This window comes from Phycodurus eques, chromosome 15 (genome assembly GCF_024500275.1).
Source record: "Phycodurus eques isolate BA_2022a chromosome 15, UOR_Pequ_1.1, whole genome shotgun sequence".
Lineage (NCBI taxonomy): Eukaryota > Metazoa > Chordata > Actinopteri > Syngnathiformes > Syngnathidae > Phycodurus > Phycodurus eques.
Window position 1 is genome coordinate 22,278,802 of NC_084539.1, and position 16,131 is coordinate 22,294,932.

Here is a 16,131-nt window from a genome sequence, read left to right on the forward strand (position 1 = left end):
CCATCGCAACGCACACTTTCTACCACCCACCGCGACACATACTCTACTTATGCCATCCGTTCGAGTGCGGGGTGCCTAAACTTGTCCAACTTCAAACGCAAACTCAAATGTCTCTCCCTCACAATCAACGAGAAATGGCCGAGATTCACCTCCAACTCTTGAACTGCGACTCGAAAGCTGTGCTGATCTCAAATCCGAAGCGATGCAATGGCGCCATTTACAGGCATCTGTCAATTGTTACAATAGTTCACAAACCCGAAACGAAAAACGTGTACTTTCAAGTTAGATACAACTGAACTTTACTTAACAAATGCACCATACTAGATTAAAAAACTTTTTTTTTTTAAAAAGCCACTGTAATGTTAGGCACAATTTCGACATTTAATTAAGTAATTCTTCCGTGTACCACTAGAGCGAACCCGTGTGCCACGAGGTGTACACTACACGTACCACACTTTGAGAATCACTCATCCAGTAAGTAACGCCTTGCCTGTTATTATGCTCCAAACGTTAAACACGCGGCAAGCAAAATATTAAAAACATCTTGACAGTATTTTTCCGAACAATTACTGATGCTTTTAAGTTCTTTGTGTGTGTGTGTGTGTCTGCACACTGTTGATTAGCGCTGATTACAAGTAAAGCAATTACTGTGCCTTCCGGGATGCATCTGCCTCCGTCCATTCGCAGCTAATCTAACAAAGCGCGCTCAGCTATTAGCATGTTGCATTTGTGGCTGGGGGAAAAAAAAAAAAAAAAAAAAACAGTGAGAGAGATAGCGAGAGAGCATCGGAGAGAAAGCGCACGGGGGGGGGGGGAAGGCCAGTAAAGGGACGGACAAAGAAAGAGGCGGTCGTGGCCATTTATCTCGTCAAGGACAAGGTCGCAATGGGGATGGACGGAACTGCAAACGGTAACTGGCGCCGCAAAGGAAGCTGCGCTTTGCGTGACTCTTTTTTCGATGAATAGATACTTATCACTTCAGTAGTAAAACACCCTGGCAGAAAACACGATTAAGGTGTGAAATCTTGCTCGAAATGGTAACACGTCACGCCGTCTGGTGGAAAAAAGACAAAGATGTTGTTTTTTTATTTATTTAAGATAATGGATAGGTTAATAGATTGATTATAGATGGGTAAGAAAGATAATTAACACTTCAGAGGCAATACGTGCGTACACAAAACAGTGTTAAGGTGTGAAATTTTGAAAATTGCCCGTAGGTGTGAACGTGAGTGCGAATGGTTGTTTGTTTCTATGTGCCCTGCGATTGGCTGGCGACCGGTTCGGGGCGTACCCCGCCTCCCGCCCGAAGATAGCTGGGATGGGTGCCAGCGGCCCGTGACCCTTGTGAGGAGAAGCGGTAAAGAAAATGGATGGATGAAAAAAAAACAAAAAAAACAACAACAACAAAAAACAACAGACAGTCGCTCCCACTAAAAGACATAAATCAGCCTTACAGGGGGTGATCAATCATTACGCCTCCACTCAGGTCCATGTCTTTATGTGTGTGTGTGTGTGTGTGTGTGTGTGTGTGTGTGTGTGTGTGTGGACAAGATTGGCGGCTGTAAACGGGCAGCCATGTTTTTTTGCATGCAGCGTCAGCTTCCTGCCAATCAATTCGCCGAGGTTGGGACGAACAATCGGATTTACCTCCACCAGGGCGGGAAATGGTTTCGTATGCGACGCGCAAAACATGACGCAGGCGTTCGACAAATAGAACGCATGTGCAAAAGCGGATGTTCACGTAGTTCAAAGACATCCACAGGTGTGTCTCGTGATTGACATAAAACGAGAAACCTTTACTCTGATTTGATGCCAGACAGTCAGAAATTAAAAAAAAAAAAAAAAAAAACACAACACACACTGTAGATAGACACACCTGAAACACACTCATGGGTAAGTCAAAAGGAATCAGCCAAGAGGTCAGGAACAGAATTGGGGGCTTGAACAAGTCTGGTTCATCCTCGGGTGCAATTTGCAGTCGTTCCGTCTCATACTTGTGGCGCCATCTGGCGGTTTGCCGTCTTTAAAGGACTTTAAATAGGACGGAATAGGAGGTCAGAACATGCCGCGCTTTCTCGCAGCTCATTAAAACGTGTTCAAAAAAATTCCACGTCGCGAATCAAAGAAATGGAATGGAAAGTGCATCCAGAGCATGAAGTTGTAATTCACCGAGGGAATAAAAGGCCTCGTTTCTTTGTTTGATGTTTTCCATTTCTTAACGTCACGCCGTCAGATGGAGTCCAGGATGTTCCCTCGCTGCCGCGCCGGCAAATAAATTGACTTTGAAAGCGGCCGAGATGACGAAGCCGCGAGCTCGTTCCGGCTGACTTAGCGCTCCGTGTCGCTTATATTAATAACGTCCCGCTCGCGCACGACACGGCGCGTGATAAGAGGCGACAGAGCTTCACTGATTGTACGGCGCGGCAAAGGCACGATGACAACTGAAAAAAGGTAGACGTGTCGACAGACAATAGAACAATCCTCACGGGCATATATTCTTTATCCTCTGCGTAAAATGACTACTATGACGGCAGCTTACTGAAGAGCTGTGACCGTCTCCATGTAGATCTGTATTATACTGCCCCCCGATGGCCGAGGTGCACACACCAGAAGGAGCAACACGGCGTCCATTGAATTGAAGCAAAACATCTGTCAAACACTGCTGAATTCTTTAGATCGAATTTAATGATGCCATTACTGTGTTTTTCTAAAGAACAATTTTATAGAACGCGATATTTCTTATGGAAAACGCGTTTCAAAAAAACATGCTCGCTTGTGTCAACTGTTGTTCCCGCCGCTGGTCATTTCCAAACTAGCAACACGGAAAACGAGGATGAGTCACGCAGGATGCGATACGGTGCCGATTGTGTAACGCCGTCTCCGACTTGAGTTCCTTCATTCACGATGCGCGTGTGCGTGGGAGGCGAGCGAGCGCGCTTATTGACCCGGCAGGCAAAATGTAATCTTTTGTGTGACGAGCGAGACGGAAAAAGAAAATCCATTCTTTGGTGTTTAACAGCCACCGAGGGGGGAGACTTCAAATTCAAATTAACATTGCACACATTTCCACAGACCCGCTAATGCTAACGACACAGAAGCACTCACACAAACAGTGTGAGAGTGAAGCGCTGTTCTGGTTCGGGGCAAGAAATGATAACAACAACAACAATAATAATAATAATAATAATAATAACTTGAGTTGATGATAAAAGAAAGTTTTTTTGGGTTTTTTAGAGCCACACTAAAATGTCATTTAAAGGGAAAAGGAAACAAGGGATCCAAAATGTGATTTTTAAATATATATTTTAATGTAATGAATTTCTAAAGGTTAAAAGTACGTTAAAAGGTTATTTATAGTAAATTGTCTTTTCGTACTCTAAAACTACACATTGCGCCTTAATGATGCAATACTTTGATTGGATTTGCGTATTCACAAAACGATTATTTTATCACCGATTGCGTGTCAAGTGGCACCGTATCATTAAATATGTATTTATCATTTTAAAACATATTTATTATTTAGTTGAGAACAATATCGGTTTAGGTGGTCTAGGACAATAAACCTTCACAACAAACACATACTACCAAATATTTCTGAGGGGAGCTTGACAAGTTTTTAGGGGGCTGAAGCCCGCCTCAAATAGCCCTAGCGACGCCACTGCCTGTACCAATTATCACGGTATCAAATATGGCTGTGCTGCAAGATTACTATTACTGAAAATGTTAAATAAATGGACAAGACGGGCATCAAACCTTTAAATGAATGTCAATGGCGGCCACTGTTAGCATTTTAGCTTAGAACCAAGAAGCCAAAAGAAAATCATGTTGAACTTGTCTTTTGACTCCAGAATGCTGCTGTTTTTTAAAGAAAACAAAGATGCATTAAAAAAAAAAAAAAAAAAAAGAAGCTAACACATTATAGTGGCTGCGAATCAAGACGGTTAGCACTTTTAGCATTGCTAGCGAGAGAACAGACTGGCCATAAACTCAACGTTTCAGCTGAAGGATGTTTAATTAAGTGGACAAGAGAGGAATAAAACTGTCAAATAAATGTAACAAGCAGCTGCTGTTAGCATTTTAGCTTAGAACCAAGAAGCCCAAAGAAAATCATATTGAACTTGTCTCTTGACACCAGAATGCTGCTGTTTTTAAAAGAAAAGCTACACATTATAGGGGCTGCGAATCAAGACGGTAAGCACTTTTTTTTTTAGCACCCCCTACTGTTCTGGAGTGTCTGCAAAATGTCAAAACTGATCAGTCAGAAATCTTGCGCGAATTTTTGATACAACATGAATACAAAGAAGACCACACGCAAAGTTGTCTCAATTCATTTTTATTATTATTGCTTTTTTATTTTTTGGCCTTCGCCAACGGATATCCTTACACCCGCAACTACGCAACTTCAATCCATCACGGCTCTCGCGCTCACACCAGAATAAATCCGTCCAATTAGTCGCAATGTTGTCATTTTTTCCCAGGGAAAAAAAAGTCTGAATATTACGTGAAAAGTCTCAAGCTTACAATAAAAAGGTCAAGTATATTCGAGAAAAAGTCGCAAAGTGGGAATTTTGTCATTCAAAAATATTATGGCTACCTCAAGATTACAATTTTTTATTAAAAAAAAAAAAAAAAACATTTGACATTTTGAGTTTATTCTAACTTTAAAAATTTCCTTGAAATCTAAACATCATTCTTACATTACAAATTTCTTCATACAACAGTACGATGCGAGTATTCTTGTAATAGTACAATTTTATGCTCATAAACTTGCTTAAATTTGTTCATAACATTTACCATGTAGAATGAGTTCTTGCTTGTTTAATTATTGCTGCAATATTTTGACTTTATCAACTAAGACTTTTTGCATTTGAAATTATTGGCGTAATAATTTCACTTTATCCTTTAACTTGATAATTAAAAATATATATATTTCCGTAACACAGCTCTTTTCCCCGATTTTATTTTCATAGCATTTGCTTTTTCTCGTAACATCATAACTGTATTCCTTTTCGGGACGTTACGACTTTACTCCTACAACTTCCCATTTTTTCCCCCTCACGATTTTACGACTATTCTCGTAACTTTCCGACCTTTTTCACCTGCAATTACGCTGTCAAATTTCGACTTTGTTGTTTTATCTTTATGACTGTTCTGGTAATCTTGCAACTTTATTCTAACACAACAACCTTTTCCCACGTAACATTGACTTTTTTTCTCATAATAGTACGATTTTATGCTAACAGTACGTCACTAATAGTTCGACTTTATTCTCATACCTTTACATATACAGTATTTTCGTAATTTTATTGTTTCCCCGATAACGCTACAACCGTATTCTTCTTGTAACATTACATTTTTTGTAGCATTACTTTTTCCCCGTAGCATCACGACTTTTTTTCTCATAACATTTTGACTTTATGCTTGAAAAATGTGACTTTTTCTTGTACCAAATGTTAATATTCTTAAACTTACATTTTTCTTTTTCTCTTTTCAGTTTTTACAATTGAACGTTGAACTGTTTTTTTTTTTTGTAGTCCCCCCCCCACCCCCCTTTGTCTGACTTCCTTAGTCCTTCTATCCCATCATCCAATCAGGTGCTTGGCAGGCGTTGAGGCTCTTCCCAAATTTGAACGATCGCTAAATGAGAGATTTAATGTTGACTATCTATATTAAAAAAAAAAAAACGTTTGTGATGTTTCGGAATACAGTCAACTGTCGCCGATTTTGGAACGGGCGAATTGTAGTGCAAAACATCTGCTAGGTGTGTTTCTCCTAATCACTAAAAAGTACACTGAACGGTGATGATTTCCCTTATAAAAATACTAAATCTGTCCACGGCTAATGGTTTGTCCGATAGACGGCTGTCTGGGTTGCGGAACAAACAAGAGGAATAAGTAAGAAATGCGTAAAAGCAGTTCCCTTAACTCCGCTGCGGGACGGCGAGGTCTTCCTGGCAGTTTTCCAGAAGCTCGTCCTCGGAGAAGCTGATGTGAAGGCAGGTTTCGTTCACGGGGGACGAGGCGGGCGGGCGGCGGTCGTCCGAGCCCGGACTCTCCTCGCGCCCGCCGAGGGCCCGAGTCCGAAAAGTCCCGCGCTCCCCGAACACGTCCCCGCCCTCGTCGTTGTCCCCCCCCCCCCGCAGAGGCGACAGCAGCGACTTGGTCTCGGAACGCACGCCCGAGTCGTCGCTGGCCGAGCACGAGCTGCTGAGCGAGTGGAAGTCGGCCGACGACAGCGAGCCGGGCGTGGCGTCCGGGAAGGAGAAGAGGAGGAGGCCGGCGGCGACGGAGCCCGGAGACAAGGTCCGGCTGGCTCGCTTGCGGTTCGTGGAGGGAGGGGGAGGGTCCAGCTTCGGGATGGGCGCTTGAAACCTGCCAAAGAGAGATTACGTTACCTTTCATAATCCCTCTTTAAAACAATGGAAATTCGCAACTTTATCTGTCCTGACATGACTTTCTCCTTTATGACTAACAAAAGCCCCTTTACTACCGCAGGAACTATTTCAGGACCTTTCCTCGTTACGCTGCTAAATTCAAAACAAAATCAAACCTAAACACAGGAAAAGCATTGTTTTGGAATAAGAACAACTTGGAAGTCAAGAGATTGTGTTTTTGCGCCGCTACTGGACTGCAGTTGCCTCTTTCCCTTCCAGATCTTAAGTCTTAACATAAACTTGCGTCAGCACTCTCGTTCCCTTAACAGCGCCTCGTGGTCAAAGCCTCTTCATCATCTCCTGCGCTTTTGTATCCCTCCAACCTCTTGATTTCAAAAGGGCCGACCGCTTGCCACGCGTCCGCAGTGCGCTCCTTGTATTTTATCACCAGCTTGCAATTGTACGCTATTTTGTTTTCGTTCGTCACGGAAATACAGTTATGAGTAGGGATGTTATTACCGGCCGGCCAGGATATGAAATGAGTATAAATGAGTATTTTAATATCTTGGCCGCCGGTTCAACGCGTGACTGTGTGCGCGCGAGGGTCTCTGATACGCCGAGGCTGCAAAGTGTGCCTATTATGACTTCTTATGTCGGGGAAAAGTGGAAAAGCTGAACATGCAGATGACAAAAGGAAAACAAAACACTTACACTATTATTGTACAGTGAACCCCGACTATGTTGCAGATTTGTAAGCGATTCGATGGGTTTTTACAGTATCCAATTTTCGAGTTGCGCACCTTTAGTGTAGTACCACTTTTTGCCACAACGTGCCAGGCAGCACTGAACTCTACCGGAAATGATGCAGCGTAATTAACGGCAAGAAGAAGAGGCGGCGCTGGATGCTCTGTTTGTGTGTGTTGCTGCTCTGTGTAGCATCTATGCTAATGTTTCACATTCTACTGTATGTTAGCATTACGCTAGCGGACTTTGGTTCGACTAAATGATATTTTTGGATGGAACATTTAGGCCTTGAAATATACATTTAATTCTCCTCTGTTGTGTGTGCAAAGTTGCAGTTGTTTGAAGGTTTAGAATAACCGTTAAATCCATGCTATTTCCTTTTGTTCATCTATCTTGATAATGCGTTTCGCATTATAAAGTGGCTATAAAAAGTCTGCACACCCCTGTTTAAATGCCATTTTTTTATATAGAAAAATGACACCAGGATAAATTATTTTAGCACTTTGTCAACCATTAATGGGATCTATAACCTGTACAAGTCAATTCAATTCTAGAGGGGCAGTAAAAATAAACAACTGAAACAATGTGGTTTCATATTTTCCCACGTCTTTGGGAGATTTTGTTACAAAACTGCTCATCACCAAAAGAATGCCATACCGACAGTGCCGAACGGTGGCGGCAGTATCGTACTTTGGGGCCTCAAGATGAAGCGAATTATGAACAGTTCCAAATAGCAGTCATTGTTAGCTAAAAAAAAAAAAAAAAAAGAAAACCCTTCAGTCTTCTGCTGGAAAGCAAAAAAGTCAGGAAAAAAAACCCTACCATTTAGTTTGAAGGCGATTGGTTCATTGTGAACACAGCCACATCCCCAATTATAAGAGGGTGTGCACACTTGTGCAAGCACATTATTCAATTTTTTGTCCCTTCTCTATATCCCGGGTGGGTCTGGAAACTGGTAGACAGGGGTTCACTCTACTACGCGGTCTAACTATTTCCTGCTCGGTGAACACGCCGCCGCGCGATTGGCCGATTGGCTCCGTCTGAAACGCGATTGTGACTTTGCATGCTGCACGTGCTCATGATACTCACATAAACGAGGAGGAGGAGGGAGGAGGAGGAGGAGGAAAAGAGGAAGAGGAGCAAGGCTCTCCAGGCTTTTCTGGGATGAAGCAAATGAAAAAAAGCAAAAGGAGGGCAGGTGCAGTTTTTGGGTGTTTTTTTTTTTTTTGGTTGTTTTTCTTTTGTTTTGAGTGTTTTGGATTTGATTAGAGGAGCAAAAGGACCAGCAGGACGGGATCCTCACACCTGACAAAAAGAGGCGACAGTTAGACCACAGCCAGCGATCAACTTCAACCTCCTGGCCGACAACAACAATAAATAAAATATGAGCAACCCAATCAAAAAAACCAGGAAGATACATGTTAAAGTTGGCCTGGACTGAGTCTTCTCCGCATTGGTTTCAATAAAGGTAACCGCCACCAAACCTTATTGAAAGGTCAATGTCGCTAAATATAAAAGCTCGAAGACCTTTGGAAAAGAACCTGAAAAGATGATGTACTATTGAAGTATTTAAAGGTCGTGTGCTGTCATTTATAATCAATGACAGCATCATAAATGATCCATTTTTTTAGCGTATTAAATTAGCGATTGAACATGATTTTTGCGGGTGGTGTTGTTTTGAAGTTGATCTGCAACGGAGTATGAAAGCAATACAAGTTCAATAATGCGCTGTTTGGTAACTCAAGCAAGAGGATGTTTTTATTGTTTGTTTTTTAATGAAAAGTAGTCATTTTGGAAACGCGAGGATTCTGCCCAAGAGCGATGATGTGTCCTTTTTTTTAATGTTCTGTACACCCTTAATGTACACTATTTACATTGTTTTTAAATGTCCGTATACTGCCAACGTTCCCTATCTACATCGTTTTTACTGTCCATGTGTACGCCGCATACACGTAACGTAGAATATTTGCATGATTTTGGAGGTTGTACACCCCTTTAAAGCAAAGCAAAGCAAATGTTTGCAACGCGTCCCGAGAGCTCCCCTTGTGAAGTGGTCACGTCACTCTCCGATTTGAGTCCCAATTGCAAGTTGGGAACGCCACAAAGTTAGATCCTCCTTTCATTTATTTTTGGACATATTTTGTGTGTGTTTTTGATCAAGGTGTGCATCTAAGGCGGGGCTGTCATCCGTGAACCCAGAAGTGAAGAATTTCATCCTTTTCCCCCTTTTGCTCGCTGCGTCAAAGTCAAACAAACTCCACTCGCCGGACACTTCATTAGCTACACGATCGGATGCGATCCAATACAAGTCGCATCGCAAAAGAGGACAGTAATGCTCCCTTCTGATTGGCTCTTGCAATACGTGAATAAGTGTGGTATGTCGCACGCACAGCTGCTTCTAATATTGCGCTTTCCTTATTTAGCCGTATGAGGAGGAGGAGAGTTGTCACATAACCACGAACGAAACGAAAAAGAGGATGTTTCAGTTTGGCTTTAAAGGGTGGTATACAAAATATCCACATCAGTATCATCTTTTATGATACAATGTCAGTACAAAAGCACACGAGTCATATTTTATGGACACGTTTTTACAGCATTTGAATTTCGAGTTGTGCGCCTTCAGTGTAGTACCACGTTCTGCCACAACATGTCAGGCAGCACTGAGCACGACAGGAAGAGACGGAAGGAGTGGCAAAGAAGGCCCCAAGTAGTTACAGGCGTCGCTCCCACACAGCAGAGAGACAAAAAATACCTGTGAGTGTTGTTGTATACTCTCTTTGTATGGGTTGCTGCTCCATATGTGGAAAGTAGCAAAAATTAAAGAGACAATAATTCATCATAATCATCATTTTATATTCAATGACCTCAAAGTGCTACAGAGAATAATTTTAAAAAGTAAATAAATGAAATTGGATACAATTATAAAATGAACAGAAACGATGAGTGATATGCTGATTTCCGTTAACCCATTTGTATTATTTGTTTCTATGACGGTCCTTCGAAATAGGTCTTTACGTGGGACCGCTCCGTGGCCCAAAAAAAGGTTGGGGACCGCTATACAGCGCTGCAAAAAATTAAAAAAAACATCAACAATCGACTGCGACTGGACTTTCATCGCATTACAGTCGACCAGACAAAAATTTGGACTGACAACACAAAGGGAAAAAGCGACGAAGTCTAGGGACCGCTGTAAGTTCCTGTTGCACTTCTCACCACCGCCTCGCGTATGAAATTAATGCCAGGCGAGAAAGACGAGGACAAAAGTTCCCGAATAGAGGGACACTTTTTTTCTTGCTTTTCATGTGTGCCTTTGTTTTTGTGATGGCAGCCGAGAGGAAACCGCAACGTTTTGAGTGGAAGCAGACGCTTCAGTAGACACAATCGCATTGGCTTCTCCTGGTGTTGCAATCTGCTTTATCGTGCTGGGATTTCACACTTGTGAGGGGAAAAACTAAATATTAGGCAAGGGAAAAAGGCAGGCTTGTAGTGAGGGAACGTTTTCCCTCATTGGTGCTTTCGGCTTTAAGGGGATTAAAAGCTCATTAAAAAGTAATTACCTACTTTATGTTTGTGTCGCGGCGGAAAAAAACAGTCTAACGTCGAGGGGCAATTTATGGAGATTAAATGTCGACTCAAAGCTTTTTTTAATGGAAACATTTATGTTTGCATCCGTCCATTTATTTCCCACGGACCATTTCAGAATGTTTGTAAACAAAACGATACTGCCAACCATTAGTGCTGACCCTGCATTTTCAACTTTTTGTTTTAACAAAAACAAAAAAACAAACATCTGAATTCAAGGAATTAACAGGCCCATCAAACTTCCACACATCAAGACCAACGGAGATTCGAACCCGGAACTTGTTTTATGTGTATCAATATGTGGGGACTTTAAATGTGAAATTAACGGCCGTAGTGGATCCAGAAGTTGGGCGTCGCCGGCGAGACGTGCGCGCCGCTCATCTAACAGGCTACTTTGAAGCAGCATGTTTTTGGGTGCCCTATTAAGTAAATACTGTACAAGAGATGTAATTGAATCAGAATACAGCGCTAATGAGTGAACGCATGTTTGGACGACCAGCAATAAGAAAGCGAGCGAGCCAGCTGCTGAAAGCGGACGGCAGAATGGGCGCAGACGGGAGGCCGTTAGCCTAGCAGTTAGCGCGCCCAACCGCTGAGAACGGTGGTGTCGAGGTTGGCTGCACCGTGCGCAGAGCAACATCGTTACACGGACGCTTTTATTAAATTGTCACAAACCAAGGATGTTGAAGCGAGCAGGTGAAGACCTTGTGGATAATGTTGCACCCTTATTGTTTCTCTCAGGTTTGTGTGCTTATTTTGGAAATGTGTCAGCAAGGGTAAATTAAAAGGGGAGAAATGCTTTTCATAATTTGACGGTCATGAAATAACTATTTTTCTGTTTTTAAATAAGGTCTCTCTCTCTGGATGTCCAGTCCAACTATCACAGTTGGGTCTGCTGGAACGTATCCCCGGCGATCAACGGGTTCACTGGAAGTGGCTTTTAGTCCTCTTACTTTTCCTCGACGCCGGACGCTCTCCTCGACGTGACGGGGACCACCTCGACGGACGTCGCGCCCTCCCCGCCGTCGAGGAAGGGCTCGCGGCCGTCCTCCGGGCCGAGCGGGAAGGACTCGGAGTCGCCCACGCGCGAGAGGGCGGAGGCGGGGGCGGTGTGCGGACGCCGTCCGGGTGTGGACGCGACGAGCTGCTCCGAGGTGTCGTCGCTGTGCTCCTTCAGATTGAGAGGCAGCGACAGAGGCCTCGTCGCTGCAGGACCACATTTTACAGTCCAACAGTTAGCGTTTGGCAAAGACAAAGCAAATTCCCAATTTCCCTGGAAATTATTTCATTTCACATAACTGGTCCAAATTTCTTGATTTATTTCCTACAAATAATGCAACTATTTATGCCCGCGACATATAGTGGCAGGCAGAACAATTAAAAGCACTTCCACTCACTAGAAGAGATGCATAACTAACATGTGGATCCGCTTTTTGTGGGATTTTTTATTTTATTGTTTTAATATTGTAAAATGTGCCTTGGCTCAACTGGTCGGGACCCAAAAGTGGGTCACGGACCCAATTTGGATGGGTCCCGGACAGTTACAAAACAATTCTGTGTATTTTTATTCCGATTTTTCCGCTACAGTACGTAGGTGTACAAAGTTCCCAGCAAGTGTAGCTTCCTTGCACTTTAGCCACGAGTTGTGACACTGTAAACAAATACAGCGCAGCTCAGCCTCTGGCTAGCGGACATCATGACGACTCATATGCTTTTGAAGGTACATCAAACTCATTTGAGACAGCTTTTGAAAAGCTAATATTTCATACGTGCCTTGTTAGAGGCTATTTTTTGAACAAAACGTTCTTTAGTGTTCTTAACTGCTATAAAAGTGGGTCGCGACTTTGCAACAAAAGGAAAATGCTGGTTTAAAGATTATCCTTCTGTTATGTTGTGGGGCAAATTGATCCATTTTAAAGTTTTACCACCCCCATACAAGTTTGAATAAATTTACCAACTCAAATTCTCATTTTATCATCAAAATCCTCCTCTTATGTTGTGAGTCAAATTGAACCCGTATTTTTGTTCTTTTTACTATAGATTTGATTTGAATATACATTTTAAAATGATCACTCACATACATCTTGAATCAAATATATTGACTCAAATTTTCATTTTAATCTAAAAATCGTCCAGTTCTGTTGCGGGTGAAATTGTCTCCTTATAAACTTTTGAAAAGGTATTTAAACATTTTTATTTTACTCTTAAACTGACCCACAAAACAAAAGAGAATTAAATCGGCAATTATAACCCTTCTTGGAGGGGCTTGAATTACTCGCAAATATTTTATTTCGATATTATTATATTTCATTTATTGACGACATATAAATTTAATCGAAGAGACACTTTACGTGTTTCAGTCAGTGCTGCTGCTTTGGTTAGCAAATGGGCTGGGAATTTAACCACATAACAGTTATTGCCATTTTTACCTCAACGGGAAAAGGGAGACATTTGCTCACCGCATCCGTTGAGCGGCGCCTCCCGGGGCTGAAGCTCCGCCTCCCGGCCGTCGGGTCCGGCCTCCAGCTGCCGGAGCTGCTGCACCAGCAGGCCCAGGTGCTGCAGCAGGTCGCGGTTCTGCATGAGCAGCTGGTGCGAGCGCGCTTGCGCCTCCATGCGGGCGGCGCTCTCGGCCGCCATCTGATCCTTCAGCAGCTGCACCTGCCGCGCGCACAAACAAAATCATCATAAACAATAAGAAGAAGAATGAAAATGAATAACCCATTTTTGTGTTATCTTTGTAGTAAGTAATTTAGACTAATAATTCCCAACAAAGAGATCATCATCCTGTTATTTGCTGAAAAAGTTGCAGCTTTTTTTTTTTTTTTTTTTCGGTGCTCAGGCCAAAGCCCTGTCTAAGATAAAAGTAGTGGTTTGGTGCCATCTTGGTGTCAAGGAACGATATTGACGTGAGGGGAGGAGCTTCATTTCGACACGACACAGTGTATATATTTGCTGATATTTTTGTCGGGTGGCGTGCCTCGGCTCAATAAAGGCTGGGAATAACGGATTTCAAGTCGACGACGACTGTCTTCGATTCAGGCCTCTAGCTCGTTTACAACGTGCCGCTTTCCAAACTGAGCGAGTGCTGCCCCCTACTGCTACAACACAGGCCTGTCAGCAACAATGTCAAAAGTACAGTGAACCCCCGTTTTCCCTCGGAGACAAGTTCCTGACCCACCTGCCATAGGTGAAAATCTGTGATATAGAGAGACCATATAAAATAGAAATAAAACATTTCTTAAATACACCTCACATGTGCGTCAAACACATTTACCGTAATTTCTCGTGTATAATGTACATTTTTGTCCCCCCAAAAATTGTCAAAAGTCAATAGTGCGCATTACACATAGGTATGGAAAAAACTTTCACGTCATATAAATGTATGCCGCCATCTAGTGGTTATGAAAAAGCGGTACACTTTCATTCCAAAATGCCACCGCCACCTAGTGGTTATAAAAAAAAGTGTAACCTACACTTTCATTCCGATACGACGGGGTAAGTATAACTGCGTATATGTACAGTTGTGCTCATAAGTTTACATACCCTGGCAGAATTTGTAAAATATAGTTGTTGTTTTTTAATATGATTGATGAATGAACAACAACCATCATTAATTTCTTTATGGTTATGTTTTGTTTTATGATAATGCTTTTCTGAACCGACTTGACCGTTTAATTTGAATCCCATTAAAATAAAATTAAATGTGTTTCGCCTGGTCCTTTATCTTTTCTTTAAAGAATTGTACCCATCTTACAAATTCTGCCTGGGTAATCAAACATATGAGCACGACTGTGTGTTTTCTCACTTACTAAATAAAAGTAGGGCTGTGAATTTCAAAATAAGAGCAAGTAAATTAAAAAAAAGGATTACATGTTCCAATAAAGTGCTTAACTTTAGAGTAATTCTTTAAAAAAAAACGAACAAAATACAGATAATACTTCATGTTTTGATCATATGGGTAGAAGCAAAATCATGCATTGTAAAAATGCACTATACATAGGGAGAAGGGTTTTCCAGAATTTTGAGGTCAACTTTGGGGGTGCGTATTTTACATGGGTGCGCATTACACACGAGAAATTGCAGTAAGCTCTACATTTGTCCACATGAAGTTCCTCAACTCACTTCAACATAGGTTCTTTGTATCAAGATGTCACAAGGAGGCACCGAAGCACTACTTTTGTCTTAATGAAGCTCTGACCTCACTTCAACATAGGTCCTGGGTACCAAGATGCCACAAAATTGTTGCCAAATGAATAATTTCATTGCTTAATTATTCCGCTGCATGTCTTCCAGTGGCGCTCAGTGCTGCCTAGCATGTCGTGGCACAACATGGTACTACACTGAAGGTGTTTAACTTTGAAAGTCGGACTTGCCTCTGTACTGCAAAAAAAACCAAAACAAACAAACAACAAAAAAGACAGATGGCTTCAACATCAGCGATCGACTCACCTGAGCGACGGCCACCTGCGTGTGCTGCTCCTGCTGCTGCAGCTGCTGCTGAAGGAGCTGCAAGTAGTGGCGTGACGCCAGCGAGCCAGCGGCCGAGCTCGGGCTGCAGGGAGCCACGCCCTGGCAAGTCACCGTGAACAAGGACCTTCCGGAAAAGTCCTGACCACAAAAACACACACGCACACAAACCCCCCCCCCCCTCCACATATTATTGTTTCATTTTCATGTTCTGTTTACATCCACGATTACATGTAAATAAATGACGACATTAAACAAGCTTGTGTCATGTGAAATGGCCTTCGTTGCTGCAACTCCATTGGCTTGCCTCAAGAGGGCAGCAGAAGGCACATGATCATTTTTGGGGAACATTCCTGTTGCAACTTTTGCCTCTGTACACTTAATGACAAATGTAGTAGCACAACGTACAAAATGAAACATTTTAAATCAAGATAGAAATTAAAAAAAAGTTTGTAAAACATGTCCATGTAAAAAACATTTTAAAGTACAAAAATGCAAAATAACAAAAACAAAAGGAAAATATAATAGTTGAAAAGCACTTTTTAAAGTAAAACATAGATAGATAAATAAGTAAAATAAGTACATGGAAAAAAATAATAAATAAACATGTAAAACATGCACATTGAAAATTGTTTTAAGAATACAGTCAAAAATGTAAAAATTCTAAACATATAAACAATTTACGTGTAGAAAAAGACATAAGTACCCCCAAAAATGTTTTTGGAACATGTAAATGTAAACAAGAACATGGAAAAAACTAAAGAAAAAAAATCCTCCAAAAAAAGTAAAACATTTAAAATTAAATTGTAGACCAAAACAAAGACAGGAAAATAAATGTACATGGAAAACAAGTCAATTGTAAACTAAATGAATAATGTAGTAAAACAAAAATGAACATGCAGAAAAAGAAAGTTTAAATAGTAAAACAATGCTCCAAAAAATGTAATTTAAAAATGCACAAA

At 41.7% G+C, this 16,131-nt stretch overlaps 1 protein-coding gene across 1 annotated transcript in view; it reads right to left on the reverse strand.

Annotated features, from left to right (window-relative positions):
• Window positions 1-4,317: 4,317 nt before the first annotated feature.
• si:dkey-34e4.1 (carboxyl-terminal PDZ ligand of neuronal nitric oxide synthase protein) overlaps window positions 4,318-16,131 on the reverse strand; it is a 29,805-nt gene continuing 17,991 nt past the window's right edge. Inside the window, exons 8-11 of the mRNA XM_061699321.1 lie at window positions 15,152-15,310; window positions 13,159-13,360; window positions 11,653-11,905; window positions 4,318-6,371 (exon numbers count right to left, since the gene is read on the reverse strand). Of these exons, the coding sequence (XP_061555305.1) occupies window positions 5,921-6,371; window positions 11,653-11,905; window positions 13,159-13,360; window positions 15,152-15,310 (1,065 nt within the window). The 3' untranslated portion in view covers window positions 4,318-5,920. The remainder of the gene's footprint in view (window positions 6,372-11,652; window positions 11,906-13,158; window positions 13,361-15,151; window positions 15,311-16,131) is intronic.